General features: G+C 39.3%; 1 protein-coding gene across 1 annotated transcript in view; it reads left to right on the forward strand.

Annotated features, from left to right (window-relative positions):
• The window catches only part of FSTL4 (follistatin like 4), a 728,839-nt gene that overhangs the window by 517,240 nt on the left and 193,953 nt on the right, over positions 1 to 17,646 (forward strand). Inside the window, 2 exon segments of the mRNA XM_050962627.1 lie at positions 131 to 321; positions 6,438 to 6,558. Coding sequence (XP_050818584.1) covers positions 131 to 321; positions 6,438 to 6,558 — 312 coding nt within the window.

Below are 17,646 nucleotides of genomic sequence, written 5' to 3' on the forward strand. Positions count from 1 at the left end.
GCATCTGAGAGCTAATATCTGCACAGACAGGCTGTTTTTGATTGTGCCTTCCTTTTCCATTTAGAAGTTCAGTCCTTTACACAGATCAAGGTAAAAATACATGGTCCAGTAATACAGTCTTATCTTTTAGGTGACACTTGCACAATGGCAGACTACAGCCGTCTTAAAAGCATGCTCCTGGACCTTCAAGCTCATCACCACAGCCAGCTGAGCAGCCCTGTAGAGAACAGAACATCCCAGAAGCGCTTGTTAGTTGAAGACATCTTTAAATACTTGGATATAAACAGTGACGGACACCTCAGCAGCTCTGAACTGGCTCAGGTGGGTTTATCGCTCAATGAAAATTGAATTATGAAATGGATAGCATTTTTCATTCGAAGTGTAAATTGAATATAACACAGCCAAATTCTTGTGAGAATAGTTGTGTGTAACTGTCTGTCTAACATTAGGTGAAGGAAGGAAATTCTACTGTAGTACTGTATATAAAAGGTCTTTTCCCCTCCTCCCTTGGGAGATCGAGGCATTTTGTCAAGCAGTTTAGGATCCTTTACACACAAAAAAAATATGGCAGTTTATCCAGGCCTCTCACCATCCCCTCCAAAAATAAATCCCTCACTATTTACAATCATTCCTTGAAATTCTTCCAGTTAGCTGACAAATATAGACTTAATTTGCATTTAAAAATGGATTTAAATTAGAAAATGAACCTTGCCCCGCCCCCACCTTTTAAATACTGCATTAGTGTTACAGTAAGTTTAAAATATTGGAACAGCTTTGTTCCCTCCACATCTCTTTGCAGTTACTGAAGTGTTGATTATTGAACATAATAATATGAGAGAAGATGCAGAGTCTAGAAAAACAATAATCTTTAATTACCAACATGCTGTGCTGTTTGAATTAATCTAATTGGTAAAGTTAACCAAACATGGAGCACTGAGAGTTGAACTGCTTTCCATATGTACTTAAGGTGCAATCAGTTTCCAGCAGGTACCAGAATGGAGGTACTGAGAGAGTCCTGACTGTGGAGGGTACCCTGAGCTGACTGTGGTACCCAATATATCAGCAAGAAGGATTTATATACTTTGTTCCTTTCACCAAAGCTTGCTGGCTGCTGGGTACAAAGCAAGAAGAGGAAGGCAATCTCACTACACAACACACAACATTAGTTACATCACATACTCTGTGCCGGAACACCATCGCAGGCTAAATGTGTGAAGGATCTCGGAGCAGTCTGGGCCCCAGAAGTGTAGTATGTTGGCCCACAGTGTATGGATGTGCGATAGCACTCACCTACTGTATCTCAGCCCTGAATAAATGGTGAAGGTGGCTATCCTTTGACACAGAGAAATATAACTTCTCAAGTGACAAATTAGCTCCTAGCTATGGGTCAAATAGCTGCATCCACGCCAGTGACCCTGCTTGCTGCAGATTTCTGTACCAGTTAGTCATTTGGCTGGCTGGGATGAGAGAGTGGGATTGGCCAATGCAGAAACCCCTCCCACTTAACCCCACTGCAGGCAGGCAAGTCCAGCTGCGATGCAGGAATGGCAGACAGAGGATGCTCATGGGAGTCCCCAGTCAGAAATCTGCATGCATGGGGGTATGGATGTGATTCCTGGTCACTTGTCATAGACACTGGAGCAGTTGCATTTGTATCCTAAGAGGAGCCTATTTCAGGGACATTGCTGCTCCCCCTCCCCAGGAAAAGGGAAGGAAAGTTGTTTGTGTGTTCATAGACTCTTAGCAGGGCATTGCCCTGTCAAAAAAACTAGGGTTGGGATTTTAGGAGATCTAGTGTTAGAAAAGTGTTCAGAGAGCAAATAGTTGCATTCTGAATGAAAGGTGAGCATTTTCAGAAGAATTCTTAAAGAATAAGAGGTCTCTGCTGTAAAGTTAGATTTGGGTGCATCATGAATGTTAAATGATAGCCATGGACAGTGGGCAGAAGTGAGTTTGAAAAAGCCCTTAGCAGAGCAAGCTACAAAAAACAATAGCAATTCCGTAGGTTTCTTAACACATTTGTCTCAGCTCACCCAATTAAAACCACAGGAGAATTTTAAAATTAGGGAAGCAAACTCAGAATGTTTGTAATTAATTATCTGTATATATATTTACTCTTCTATTATGCTTTACATGAGAATAATTAGAAGCAAATGGCTCTAGGAAGCCACTTCAGTTGCAGAAGTTAGCATTTTATCACTTTGCTCCAGATAAGTATCTCTAATTCTGACTCTTCTGGGAAAGCATGTATGCTTTCAGCTTTATCAAGAAAATGAATCCTCTGGGCAAATGGCAGGTTAGCAAGCTTACTCCTTCTATGAGTTTACTAGTGTGTAGAACAGTTTTCTGTAGCCAGGGCCTGCTCCAGCCATTTTGCCGCCCCAAGCACGGCGGCATGCCACGGGAGGCGCTCTGCCGCTCGCTGGTGCCGTGGCTCTGGTGGCCCCCCCGCAGGCGTGCCTACGGATGCTCCACCAGAGCCACGGGACCAGCGGACCCTCCTGCCACCGGAGGCCCACCGGAGCTGCCTGCCAGCAACCGGCAGAGTGCCCCCCGCGGCATGCCACCCCAAGCATGCGCTATGAATGTATAAAGTAGCTGATCTAAATTTGATTATTTTTTTTTAAAGGAAAGGTCATGGATGTAAGACGATACCTCTCCCTTACTCTTAAAAGAGTTTTCATATACTGACACTTGATTGTCTGTTCTAATCTCGTTCTCCATTTATGTGACGCTTACTCCATCAGGACAAGGTAAAACTGAACCTGCACTAAAAAATAATGTAGCCATTTATAGTTATTAGATCACACAGTGTAACCTCATTTGCTTGATCTTTCTACAAAAAAACAGAAAGCAAAACTCGATGAGCTAGTTCTTTGTGTAGGGTTTGGTTTATCGTTAAGAATGCACCTGCCTCCCACCCCTATTATTTCAGTGGGGAAGCAGCAAGGTCTAATCAGCACAGGAGTGGAAGTTGGAAGCTCCTGAGTTTTAAAACCAGCCCTAGTGTTAATATGCTGTGCAGCTTTGGGCAAATTGCTGTGGGTTTGATTTTCCACAGTGCTGCATATCCACTTCTTCCAGAGGAGAACACACTTAGGCCTTGTCTATAGTTGATAGTAGCAAATGTAGTATGTATTCACAGGACCGGCGCTACGGGTTTGAGCGCCCTAGGCGGACGGCAATTTCACCGCCCTGCGCGCTGGTCCCGCGGCTCCGGTGGAGCTGCCACAGTGATGGCTGCGGGCGGTCCACCAGAGCCGCACGAGCAGCCGACCGTCCGCAGGCACGACTGCGGCAGCTCCACCGGAGCCGCCTGCCCCCCCCTCCGGCAAAATGGCGCCCACCATTTAGTCTGGTGCCCTAGGCGATTGCCTAGGCTGCCTAAATGGTAGCGCCGGCCCTGTGTATTCATCCGCACTGCAACTGGAAGTGTGACCGCAGCTCAGGGTGGTGTAACTCTGCCAGCTTTAATCTAGCTAGCACACTCCAAAATAACAGTAAAGATGCAGCGGCACAGACTCTTGGCACAGGCTGACAATATGAGTATGGATTCAGGGTTCCGGGTGGGCTTATACAGCCCATTCTGAACCTTGTGCTGCTATATCTTCGTGGCTATTTTTAGACATGCTATCTAAATTATAGCTAGGATAGGTATGCCTATCCAAGCTGCAATCACACCTTTAGTTGCAGCATAGATAAAACAGTATATTGGTATAAACAGCTTTATCCCAGTATAGCTTATTCTTTCCGTGAAGTGAAATAAGTTACAGTGGTATAATTGCATTGCATATAAACTTGGGCTTTTACTAGAATAACTATGTCTGTTAAAAAAAAATCATACCCTTAACTGACAGCATTATGCCAATAAATCTTTTTCAATAAAGACCAGGCCTTATATTAATCTCTGGTCCTCATGGATCAGTTACAGTGGTGCCTAGGCATCCTCTTACCCAGTGTCATCTTCACCCCTCACTATTGTTTACAAATGACCAGCAACAGATGAAGCTAGAGAGAAAAGATCTAGAGTACTGGTAGTGGAAGTCTGGTGCTGAAATGAACTCCTTGCATGGTAACAATGCTTTTAAAATTATTTTGAACTCTCACGCTATTGCTGACTTGCAGGGTGTGCTACATGGCCAGTTTCTTTCCCAGACATTTTAAGAGATTTCTTAGGGAGGGATATATTTAAATTTCTCTACTTTGTGATCTCCACTAGTTCTCCTGATTTGCTATGTAGATTGGTGTTTGATCTGAGCTGGGTCTTTTAATTTGCAAGAGTTTTAAATCAGAAATCTCCGAAGACCGGAGCTTTGCTGCAAATCAGAAGAGGTAAATAAAATAAATGTGGTGCCGTGGGTGATTATGTGATCGCATTTTCTGTGGCCAGCACATAAATTGTTACTTCTCATTTCCTTTCATTTATTTAAAAAGAAGAATAGGCGGTAGGGAATCACAAGCTCACATGCTATGGCGGAGAGGCACTGCTGTAAAAACCAGACTCATTTGTTAAGTTGATTGTCATTATTAAAGGCTACAGTGTAGCATTTAGGCATAGCCCTTCTCTGGGGGCAATGTGCAGCAGCATTGTCCCAGGAAGAGCAGTGGAGACAGAATGCCTCCCAGAGCCCTGCAGTGTGGAAGGGATGCAGCCTCTTTGAGGAATGCAGTGTATAACTCGTAGAGCCTCCAGCCAACTCCACTGGTCATCCACCCCAAGCACCTCCATCTACTCTCTTCTCATCCCCTCCCACTTTGGAGCATAACGCATCCCTGAGGAGCATTACCTGTGCATTGTAGTTCTTCAAGTCTCTTATATAAACTCCAGAAGGGGGATGGCTCCTTATTCCATCCCACTCCCACCGTGCAGTCATGGAAGGGCTAGACAGAAACTAGCCCTAAGAGGAGGGAGAAAAGCTTTGGTAGTTTGTTTATATAAATTCCAATCAAATAATTGTTGTTCAGTGAGAAAAGATCCTTGGAAATAAAAAAAATAAATAAATGAAGGAGTATGGTCACATTTTCTCCTTTTAGGGCCTAATCCAACTCTAGCCATAGTCAGTGGAACGACTCTAATGAAGTTTCCTTCCGAGCCCATTACTGTGAAATATCACAGAAACTTCAGAGTTGTGGATGTACAAAGCTATTAACAACTGCTTTTAATAACTGGAATGTTATTGCCATTTAAAACTCTAATGTATTTTAAAGTCATTTTCATAAATCTACTGAATATATTGCAGCTAACATGGGCTGTTGTTTTTTTTTTCTGACATGAAATCAAAGGAGCTAGTAAAAACTTGTCAGTCAGATGAAAAGTTAATACATTTTCAATACAAAAGAAGACAGGGAAATTTCTATCTTTAGAAGATGTAGCTCTGAAGTTATGGTTGATCTCACTTTTATTGAACATTTTTACTTGCTAGGTGAAGGGTCATTTTTTTAGCATTATTACTTCAAATTGCCTTTAATACAATAAGGTCAAGACTAAAATTGTAAATATAAGAAAGTCTTAAAAGATTTTCCTGCCCTGAATAGTCTGTTTCAACAGTTTTATTTATACTCTTATAAATTGAAAGATCCTATCGTTTACATTATACTTAATTTTTATTATGAATCTTTTAATTAAGTGTTTGCTAAAGCTCTGTCCATATATAGAATGGAATGTGTAAAGGGTTTATGTATATTCTAAAGAAACAGCTGGCAGAGGTAAAACATATGTTGAGAAATAAGTGTATAGTATATATGCTTTTGGCTGTTGTCTATACTAGTCATTAAGACAGGTAATAAAATTTTGTCCATATCTAAGAGGACTGCATAATCTATTTTATGTCTAGGATTATTTTTACTTTTAATTTTTCCATGTTGAATATTTTGGATACACTTGCAAGGAGATATTATTTCATTAGAGAAAACATGTCCAGCTCTGTTCTCATCACATGATGCGCTGTGGAGAGATCACCCTTGTAGCTTGCATTCCATGGAGTCTTCAGTAACAAATTAACTCACTTCACCTGCTGGAATACCTGGGTGCAAGAGTTAGACTGCTAAGAAAAAAGCTACAATTATGATGAGCCCTGTTCTACATCCGTGCTGACAAGGAGTGGCTGACATCTTAGACCCCTCAACAGTTAATTCACAACCAGTTGCCTCATAAATTACAAAAGATGGCTACAAAAAAATTCAGATAGGACGGTAAGGATGAAAAACAGGAAAATAAAAATGCCTGCATTGATTTCAAGATAATGGTTTTTAATACCTGTCAAGTTTAAACCCCTTGCTAGTTGTGACATGCACTATGTCTGTTAGGATCCCCTTATAGTAAATTTACGCCATTCTCAGTTTTTGGAGCATATCATTTTTCTTTGTTGAAATGGTAAATTTTCTTTCAAAATGACAATGTCGCAACTCACTATTAGTATAATGTTCTGTTTCCGCAGCTAATGGAGAAAGAAGCTCTAGAAGATGATTTCTTGGATTGCACGCTGGAAGATCTTCTCCGATTTGATGATTACAACAATGATGGTTACTTAACCCTGCAGGAACTCTATACTGCATTCCGTAAGTCTTGATGCTCTTTTCCTGCCCCCCCTCCTTTGCAATGACAAAATGTGGCTTACAGTCCAGGTGTCCTATGAATACCCTTTAGGACAATATTTTGTCTCCAGAAATGTGTGTATGAAATAGTTGTTTTCATTCTGAACTTTCCATGGTATGTGTATGCAGAGGGAGGAAGGGGTCAGCATCTGAAGGGGGTTGTTTCCTTAAGGTAAGGTGTGCTTATCAGGAAATAACTGAACTTTATGGATTTGATAAAGACATACAGGCAATGGATTATTTTGTTGGCTTTGTTAATGGCATTGAAAAGATATTGTTGGATTACTGGAAGTGTAAGTAGAACATGTATGTAGTCTCCAGGAGGCCACAAGGAACTGTGCTTGTAGGATTTACCACTGATTTTTCTCAAGAATTTTTTTCATGAAACCTGGCTAACCACCAAGTGAGAATAGCTGTTATTTTAGGGATGCGAAAAGTAAGGTTTTTTCCCCTGCATCTTCTGCCTGGATTCAAACATTTTATTTCCATCTTTAACAACGAATTGCTGTGTGATCTTGGGACAAATCTCTGTACCTGTTTAACCATTTGCAACATGCATATTGGCTCTGATTCAGCAAGGTACTTAAGCTGTGTGCAACTTTAAGCTCTTGAGTTACCAGTTATTTGCCTGGAGTTTGTAACTTTTATGGATACATCTTTGAGTAATGAACAATATCTATTATGAATCATATATTGGTACTTCAAAGCTCACTATTCTGATTTCTAGCAAAAAATACTTTCTGTGCTTATACAAAGCTTGTTTATCTGAGTATGTTAAAGGCTTTACAAACATTAATGAAGTCTCAGGCCCTCCCTCTGAAGTGTAGATATTATGGGCCCGATTTTAGCAAGATACATCTGTATATGCATAACTTTAAGCATGTAGGTAACACTACTGAAATTAGTGGCATTTCCAACAGGATTCTGACCTTGTCAATTTATCATTTGTAAGATAAAAAGTATTTCAGTGGGTGCTCCTGCCTCTTATTCCTCTGTACAAACTACAGAACTGCAAAATAAAAGCTCAATACTGCCCCCTTTACTCCCATTAAACATAGTACCTTGCTCCATGAATGCTCCCAGTGATTACTCATGGAATAAAGTTCTATGCTCATCATAAGTAAGGGTGGGAGAAGTGGGTTCTGAGTCACTTGACATATCCTGAAATAGCATGCTAATTTTCAGTATTATTTGTCCATCCAGAGTAATAAGGCAAATGGAATCACCTTAGAATTGCTGCTTCCACAGATTTTCATCTTTTCTAAAGTGAGTAGCTTCCGTTATGTTAATTTCAAGTTTTAAATTTTAAAAAAGGTTTGGGATAATAATTTTTAAAGTGCTCTAAAGTTAGTCCCAGCTGGCACCTTGGCCCTCTTTTTAAACCACATATGCATTTAATTCATCACTGCATGCTGAAAATAATAGAGATGCAATAAAACATAAAACCTTGTACATTAAGAAGACTATAAAGTGAATTAACCTAGCTATAAAGACTTGACATGCAGTTACTTGGGAGCATATCTGGATCAATGGATTTTCAAAGTCACAGGAACCCTAAGCTAAATTCTAATATCACTTTGAATGGTTTTGTGGTTCAGTGAATTTTAAATAGGTAATGAAAATCAGACAGGTGTGAGATATTACCTAAAGAACAGTCAGTAATTGATAAGCATTCAAAAATGTCCGTAGTGTTGCTTCTTGGTTTTCCTTACGGTATTTCAAAAGAACTTGCTGTGGAAAAAATTATTCTCCATCCAAACATCAAAATTAGCCCATTTGATGACTTTATTCTCTATTTTGGATTTCCCCAAATAACCTGCTTTTATTAGGAGAGATTAATGGTTTGTCAGCATCCTGAATTAGAAAGTGGGATGGTTTATGTATCTGTAGAAACTTTGCAGCTTTTGTAAGTAAAGAGAAAATCCTGGTCAAATACAACTTTTCCTGGGAAATGTATTTTAGTATTATGATCTTGTAGAATGCATTTCAAAAATGTTTGCTCTTCGCATAGTTGTCTTAAGTGCATGGTTTTGTTTTGTAATCTTTGCGTGTCTGAACTTTGTGTTAATCACTTCATTATGAGCCAGAATGTCAGTAATCCAAGCCAAAGTGCTGCTTTTAAAGGTACAACATCCTCCATATTTTTCATAGATGTGACCCAGTGCATTGGTAGCTCTCTTGTGAAAATCCACATGAGTTAAGTCAATCGCTTTTGAATTATGTCTATAGACTTGCAAAGACGGCTGTTCAACAGACTGTGAAATCTAATTATCAGAATTCAATGACATCATAAAGTCTGAATCTACTTTACCCTTTCCCAAAATTGTTATGTTAAATTTGTCCCAATGCACCATATACCTGTACAGTGATCTAATCCAAGAGAGGTACAAAGATGACCTTGATGATTTGAAGAGCTGAACTCTCCAATGTGTCGTTCTTTTGCTGCTTTTGAAATCATAGTTCATTTTTAAAACTCCCTTGGCTTTTCTGTAAGAGCTACAAAGCTGTCGATCTGCCTCTCTCATGCTTGCTTGGTAGCTTTCTCTCTCTCCACTCCTCTCCCCATTACTGTCCAGAAAGCATTTTTAACATTATGATATGCTGATCAGTTGTAAATGAATGCACCAGAGTAATTGCATAACTTATCTTTCCTGAGAAGTGGAATGGTTCTGGTTTCAAGTTACTAGTATCTAGTAGGTACTAATTTAACAGATGTTTTAAATAAACTATTTACATACAAGTGTTGAATTAACTCTCACATTTGGATTATGGGCAAAATAATGGATCTCTCAATGAATCATTTTATTCTGCTTTTCTAAAAGATACTTTGTCCTTTTAATTAATCCACTGAGTACAATCCCTCTGAGTTTGTTTGCATTCATATAAATTGCTCTAAATAGCTGTTAGCAAGGGAGAAAAACGCTAAATATTTAAATTCTTCCTGATCATACATAAATAACATTTCAAGCAGTATAACTATTTTCCTGATTGGTCTTGCAAGAAGAGCAAATTGTGGGTGTCTTCCAATCTCTGATTATTGAACCTTATCAGACATCCAGGCTCGAGAGACATAGTGAAAAAAATCCCAGTTGTAACTTGATTGTTTCAACATGTCCACATCCTAGGAAATGTGAAGAAGACTGGTAAGGTGCTAGCTTGGCTGTTTTACATGTTTGTCTGCTTCTTACTTTCTGTACAGCTGCATAAAACTCAATACATGAATAACAAGTAGTTATAGGCCTAGCTATCGTAAGAATTAGAGCAGAGAAAACATCAAATTAATAAGCATGGAAACAGTCTAGTAATTTGGCAAGCATGTTACTCAGCTGAGTAGGATGTTGAACATGCCCAGATGAGTGTTTTTGGGTAGATCTTCTGGAACTATGTCAGACTGGAGGTCATTAAAATTAGGTATGTGATTGCTGGCCTTACCTTTATGTCATTCCCTAATGAGAGAGTAGTAGGTTGCAGATGCAAAACTGTCTGGAAATCTCTAGCTCTATATTATATCATCAATGTGGACAGGTCAATTAGTAATACAATATGACAAAGACCAGGAAAACATGTATTCAGTCAAAATTGCTTTATTTTGTCAATATTGCTTTAGTTAATAAGAGGTTATTAACAGTGAGCTAGAAACCCTGTTAAATTATAGCTCATTGCTCATTAAAGTTTTTCAAGCTGACATTCATTTTTGACAGCTTGGCTTTGCATTTCATTAGATTATAGGATAGCAAAAAACAGCCCTTTAGAGACTGCTTTGACTATCCTAAAACAGTTCCACTATTGCTGGTAGGTCACACTGGCTTTAGAGAGCTTTTGACTGAAGTTGCTCGATAAGTTTGAATGTCACTAGATCAGGTCAGAAATTATGACAAGATAATTTCCAAATCTCAAAGCACTTTTGGCTCTCAAAGGTTGCTTGCTGTGCCCTATGCTTGTCATTGGCCACTGTCAAAGTGGAGTCCTGGGAAAGTCTGCTATATATAGTACTTTTTCTAGTACCTGAATAGTGAGATTTTGAGATGCTTGATGCTCTATCTAGAAAAAAAGAATTTGAATGAATACTCTCTTCAAAAGAAAAAAGTGAAATACTTGTTTTTCAGTCAATGCATTGATTATTCTTGTTATCCTATTTCAAAACATTTTACTTATATCTCTAAGTACATCTACATTAAATGCACAGCTGTAGTTTGGGAGGAACAAATCATTGCAGGAGAATAAACGATGTTTTGAAAGGTTTTTTCCAGTCCTTTCTGGTTCCAATTCAGCCCTAAAACTCTAATTCTTCACGTATCCCCAACGTGTATTAAAAATGCACAAGGGAGACTGAGAGACTTAATGAGCTGAGAGACTTCTACTTTTAGGTCTGCCACAGACTCACTGTGTGGCCTTGGGCAAGTCACTAAAAGCCTCTGGGCCTGAGTGTCATAGTCTGTAAAACAGAGATAATCATACTTCCCTCTTTCCTTCCCAGGCTTGTTGTGAGGATTCTATAGATAATGTTTGTAAAGCCCTCTTTAAAGCCTTAATAAAGTCTTAATGAAATGTTATAGGAAAATGTTAGCTACATTTGACTTACACACTCGAGGAATGGAATTTATTTAGGCCCCGCGCTATACGTTCGTCTGTTGTCTAACAGTGTATAAAGCATCAATACTGTATTGATCTTAACAGGAGTAGAAGAGCAAAAAAGGGCCCTACAGTTTAGTATGAGGGGGGAGAACAAGCCTAAATGGGATGCTTAAGCCCAATTAGAAGCTCATCCACATAACGCCATGTCATTGGGGGTCTCTGGTTATATCAGAATCCTGGGAGAGGCAAAACTGGGGAACAGCCATTCCATGCAGAATGCGACCTATGAGAAGAAAATTAAACTCCATGGCAAATAGTTGTGAAGGATAATGCCAGTTAGAGCTGCATTAAGGAACTCCCTGTGAGATGTGAAGAAAAAGCAGCCGGGGTGGGAAGGAGAGGCATTGGCAGCATGATTTAGCTGCAGCCTGCAGCCATAGGGGAGGGAAATCTGGTAGCCACATGGTCTCTGTGGATGTGGTCAGACCATGCATTTAGACCTGAGTTTCTTGTATAGTCCCAGCTTGAGTGACTGTAGCTCCTCTAAACGGAACAAGGGCAAATTAACTTTTGTGGGAGAAGATCCTGGACCAGTTCCTAATATTAAGTAAACCAGTGTAAATCCAGAGTAATGTCACTGAATTGCTCCAGATTTACACTAGTGAAACTGTCCTGTCCTATTTTTATGTAAATATCCCTGGTAAGAAAGTAAAACTGCATGGCAGAGGGGAAAACAAAATATTGTGTCTGCATGCAGAATGATTTCTACTTTTTTTTTTTAGTTTTTTTCAAGAATCCTCCAGTTAAATCCTTAAGATTGCTGAGTTTAAAGCAGAATTTTCTGAGCATAGTTCTGATTTTCCAGGCAGCTTCTGTAAGAAAGATCTTTCCATCAGTCACAAAGGCACTTAGATGTTCTCTTACTAGTGGAAAAGATAAATACAGAGGTGCAACTTGAGTAAGAGGGAACAAACCCCCAAAAGAATGCTGATTGGGGCAAGTGAAGGAAGGGACTTCCTAGCCAGTTAATCCCTATTTTGTAGTTGTGCATTTGATTATTTTTTCTTTCTATAGTACTTTGCACTTTCTCTGTTGAATTTCATCTTCTGAATTTCAGACCAATTTTCCACTTTATCAGTCATTTTGAATTCTAAACCTGCCCTCCAAAGTACCCTCTAATTTGACGTCATCTGCAAATTTTATAAGCATATACTCTACAACTAGGGTTGCCAACCCTCCAGGATTGTCCTGGAGTCTCCAGGAATTAAAGATTAATATTTAATTAAAGATTAATGTCATGTGATTAATACATCCAACCAAAATTGACAACCCTATCTGCACCCATTATCCAAATCATTAGTGAAAATATTGAATAATAGTGGACTCAGCACAGTCCCCTGCACGAGCCTACTAGATACATCCTACCAGTTTGACAGTGAACCATTGATAACTACTCTGAGTGTGGCTTTTCAACCCATTATGCACCCACTTTACAGTAATTTAATCTAGACCACATTTCCCTACTTTGCTTTTGAGAATGTCGTGTGGTCTACCAAAAGCCATACTAAAATCAATTTATATCAAGACTGCTGCTTCCTGCTTATCCACACAGGCTACGTCTACACTTCAGCATAAAATCGAAATAACTAAAACCGGTTTTATAAAACTGATATTATAAAATCGATTTTATGCGTCCACACTAGGGCACATTAATTCAGTGGTGTGCGTCCATGGTCCAAGGCTAGCATCGATTTCTGGAGCGGTGCACTGTGGGTAGCTACTGTAAAATAATAAGGCCAATAACTTCGATTTCCATCCACACTAACCCTAAATCGATATAGTAATATCGATTTTAGCGTTACTCCTCTCGTTGGGGAGAAGTACAGAAATCAATTTTAAGAGCCCTTAAAATCGATTTAAAGTGTGTTGTAGTGTGGACGGGTACAGCGTTAAATCGATTTAACTGCATAGTGTAGACCAGCCCTAAGCCAGTAACCTTGTCAAAAAAGGAAATTATGCTGGTCTGGCATGATTTGTTCTTGACAAATCCATGTTGTCTATTCCTTTATAACTGTATTATCCTCTAGGCGCTTACAAATTGCTGTATAATAATTTCCATATCTTTCCAGCTATTGAAGATGCACTATGTGGTCTCTAAATTCCTGAGTCACCTTTGTCCCCCTTTTTAAAGATAGGTACTATGTTTGCCCTTCTCCAGTTGTTTGAGATCTCACTTGTCCTCCATGAGTTCTTGAAGCTAATCACCAATGGTTCTGAGATTTGCTTCAGCTAGTTTCGTAAGTACCTTGGGGTGAATTTCAGTAGGCCCGGTCACATTGAACACAGCTAACTTATTTAAATATCCTTTATCCCGTTCTTTCCCTATTTTGGTTTGTGTTCCTTCCTGCTTATTATTTTTATTAATTGTGTTAATATTTGGTCACAATTAACCTTTTTAGTGAAGAATGAAGCAAAATAGGCATTAACACTTCAGCCTTCTTGGTGTCATCCATGTTAAGCTCTCTTCCCTGCTCAGGAGTGGACCTACACTTGTGCTATTCTTCTTTTATTCATCCTTAGCACTTTTTCCATGTTTCCCTTTATTGTAGGATTCCTTTTTGATTTTCAGGTCATTAGAAAGCTCCTGATGCAACCATATTGACATCTTACTATTCTTCATATCTTTGTGCTGGAATAGTTTGTGATTATGACTTTAATACTGTCTCTTTGAAAAACTGCCAGTTCTCCTGAACTCCCTTTTTCCCCTGTGCAATTTCTTCCTACCAGATCTCTGAGACTCACATTTCTAAAGAAAAGTTATACATATACTCTATATGGCACACATGGCCCTATTTAAATACATAGATCCTTGAACACATGAGGCATATGGCTTTCTAATGTAAAAATAGCAAGTCTAAATTACATTTTTAGATGAAGTTTATACTCCGCTGTGCTCCTGGTCAGTGGGATTTTGTGGGTTTTTTGGATACTTGTTACTCTATACTTTGGTAAGATTGGTCAAGTCTGCTTAATTACATTGGACAACTGTATTGTGAGATCAGGCATTTTGCTTTAGGTGTGCTCCTCTTGAGACATAATATTGTAGCTGCTGTATCTGCAGGATCAAATTGTCATAGTCCTAAAGTATTGATAGTTTACATTCCACGGTCTGCCCCTTAGGCTGTTATTTCTTTGCTATGTGGTTTTTTTCCATGGAGCTGCAGATATCAGTACGACGTGAGAAATAATTCGTTAGCTTACCAACATTGACTTGTTTCTCCTGTGAGCTATGCAGTATCTTAACTTCAAACATGCTGTAGCAAGCAAGGGAGTTCCAGCCTCCCAGATCGATCAAAGCAGTAGTAGAGGATGATGCTAGGCACCCAGGGGAAGAAATGAAGTTTCCCTCAGATTGACCGAGGCAAAAACTTTTGAGCCCTATTTGCCTCAAAAAATAAAATGTGCAGCTGGGTTGTTCGAAGGTACTGTTTATTCTGTAAAAAGCGACAGAGAGTCCTGTGGCACCTTATAGACCAGGCGTCGGCAACCTCTGGCACGCGGTTCACCAGGGTAAGCACCTGGCGGGCCAGGCCAGTTTGTTTATCTGCCTCGTCGGCAAGTTCAGGTCCCAGGCCAATGGGGGTGGCAGGAAGCCGTGGCCAGCACATCCCTCGGCTCGCGCTGCTTCCCACCGCCCCCATTGGCCTGGGACGGCAAACCGCCGCCAGTGGGAGCCACAATCGGCCGAACCTGCCGACATGGCAGGTGGACAAACTGGCTTACTGGCGAGCCACGTGCCAGAGGTTGCCGACCTCTGTTATAGACTAACAGAAGTATTGGAGCATAAGTTTTCGTGGGTGAATATTCACCCAGGAAAGCTTATGCTCCAATACTTCTGTTAGTCTATAAGGTGCCACAGGAGTCTTTTGTCACTTTTTACAGATCCAGACTAACAGGGCTACCCCTCTGATGCTTGTTTATTTTGTGACTCCCAGAAGAGTGAATTAGAAACAATTTAGCAGAACAGTCTTATACTTTGTTTTAAAAAAAGTTCAGCAAACAAGTTTGAACTTAAGAAATTCTCGCAAAATGCTAGATGCACAAAAGTGTTTTGATTTCACTGCTATTTTCTTTTGAAAGTGCACTTATTTGAGCTCCTTTCCGCACATCGTAATATCTACATACAGTGATAGTTCACACCATTTACTAGCTGAGTATTTTCTAGTCACTGCAGCAACATTTTTGGAAGCTCTGGGAAGCATAAAGTAATAAAGTAATCGGAAATACTGTAGTGGGCTTGATCCTGCTCTCCTTACGCTCACACAGAGCGAGTCACATTTTGCATTCCATTGTTGTGTAGTGGGTGCAGGAAGGCACTTGTTCATCCACCACAAAAAAGTGAGTGTACACACGCTCACGTGTTTGGAGGGAACCAGCATTGCCGCTACCTTTTGTCTTCCCATAAACTCCAGTGCTCTGGGTCCCTTCCAGCAGTGTCTCTCTCCCCTTACTGCCACTGACTCTGTCTCTGGAGCTGTGCCCTCATTTAGCCAGTGATCTGTATCTTTTACAGATCTGTATTCTTTGTCCCCCAGTGTTGTCATCCCAGGGCTCTGTCTCCCCCCAAAGCCCTTTCTCCCCATTTCCTCCAGAGCTGATTGTGTGTTCATCCTCTTATAATTCATGCTATTCCTATTAGTCAGTGGGTCTCCATCCAGTGGAGTAGCCAGGGCATCTCCTACCAGTCCATGCACATTACGAGTCCTACAAGCATTTGGATTTGTGGGTTTTCTCCAATCTAAATACAGTATTTGGTTTATAAATCCTCCCCAAATCCTCTAAAAGGGAGTTGCACTAGGCTTTTGGTGTCTTTTACTGCATAGAATGTAGGATAGAGTTAAAAGAACATGAAAAGTAATTTCCCCTTCAAAAACTGAACTTTTGCCTGCTGGCATAACAGCAACACATTCTGGCAAACAGTTTGAATGTATGCATTTTAGTGAAACTATCCTAAATGTAAAATTGTAAAGTTTTGTGTTGGGAATGAAAATTATCTTGCTGTGTTCCAGTAATGTATAACGTGCTACTCACTGCTTCAGCAAAGCTGTGAAAGTGTAGTTTTACTGTAACACATTGCATATTCTCAATAATTGTGCTGTTTTGTGAAAGGAAAAGCATTTTCACAGTGGAGGAAAATGTTCCACTTTGCAATAAGAAAGCATTTTTACTGCAAATCTAATTATATTTCTCTTTTAAAAAAGCAAACCATTGCACTCAAGCAAAATTAGGGGAATACCACGTTTTATGCCCAAAGCAAAATTATGTTCACCGTAAAGAGCTGTGTTTGCCAATGGAATGAACACATTTCCTTGGGCGAAATTTGGGAATGCTTTCACATTCTGAGCTTGTACACACAAATTAGATCAATACAAATCTTATACATTGTGACAACATGATTTGTCTGTGGATGAACAGGGAATCTCATGAAGTAACTGTTGTATAGGATCACCAAGAAGTTTTTAGACTTGGTAAATTTTATTTATTTTAATTTTTTTAAGATTTGTGGGGTCAAAAAATTTTGGACAAAATTTGCAATCAAAGCCAGAAAATTTGATGTAAGAACAAACTTTGATGCTCTGTATCAGTTTGACTGTTTTCTCTTACTCAGCAATATCAGTTGCACACTAGTGCCAATGCATTTATATGTCAACTGCAAGAGCATAATAATTTTTCCAAATACCTTTCATTTCAAAGGATACCAGCTGGAAAATGTTAGTGGACTTAATAGGTAATGATTGGAGAAAATGAACTAATTACAAGTTCGTATTGGAAATCTATTGTGTACAAATTGCAAAGAAAGCTCATTAAAATACAGTGCATTGGTAATTTAAAAATGCTCTTCAGGGGACATTGATTTGTTTATCTCTGTTTTTAGATGTAAGAATTTCCAGTGTAGAGTAAAATAAGTGTTTCAAAGGTGACATAATCATATACTCTTGCAAGATTGGAATATCTAAATATTTATAAACGTGTATGAGTGATTCACTAGCGCATAAAACTGGATTGAACGCTATATCCCAAATAATTATTTGATGCATACCAGCAGAGTTCATTGAATAAATTTTGCACATGCAAATAATAGTATTTTCAATTACTTATGGATGCGAAATTGCATCAGTAACCTTAAATGTAAACGCAGTTACTTGTGGGCTCATATCATAGGATCTAGATCTAATCCTAACTACACATTTGTATATGCATATTAAAGTAGCTAGAGATCTGTTATAATTTTCATTAGCCATGAGTGCAAAATTATAGGCACAATTATTTGCTGGCACAATTTTCTTTCTACAAGTGGAGGCTGTTTCTAAAATTCAGACCCTAAAATGTTCGAGTTTTCTAAAATTTTTGCTGACATTATCTGTTTTGCTAAGGATTTTGAGGGGACAAATGTGACACATGGTTAATGTGCCCCAT

The sequence above is a fragment of the Gopherus flavomarginatus genome, chromosome 7 (assembly GCF_025201925.1).
Source record: "Gopherus flavomarginatus isolate rGopFla2 chromosome 7, rGopFla2.mat.asm, whole genome shotgun sequence".
Lineage (NCBI taxonomy): Eukaryota > Metazoa > Chordata > Testudines > Testudinidae > Gopherus > Gopherus flavomarginatus.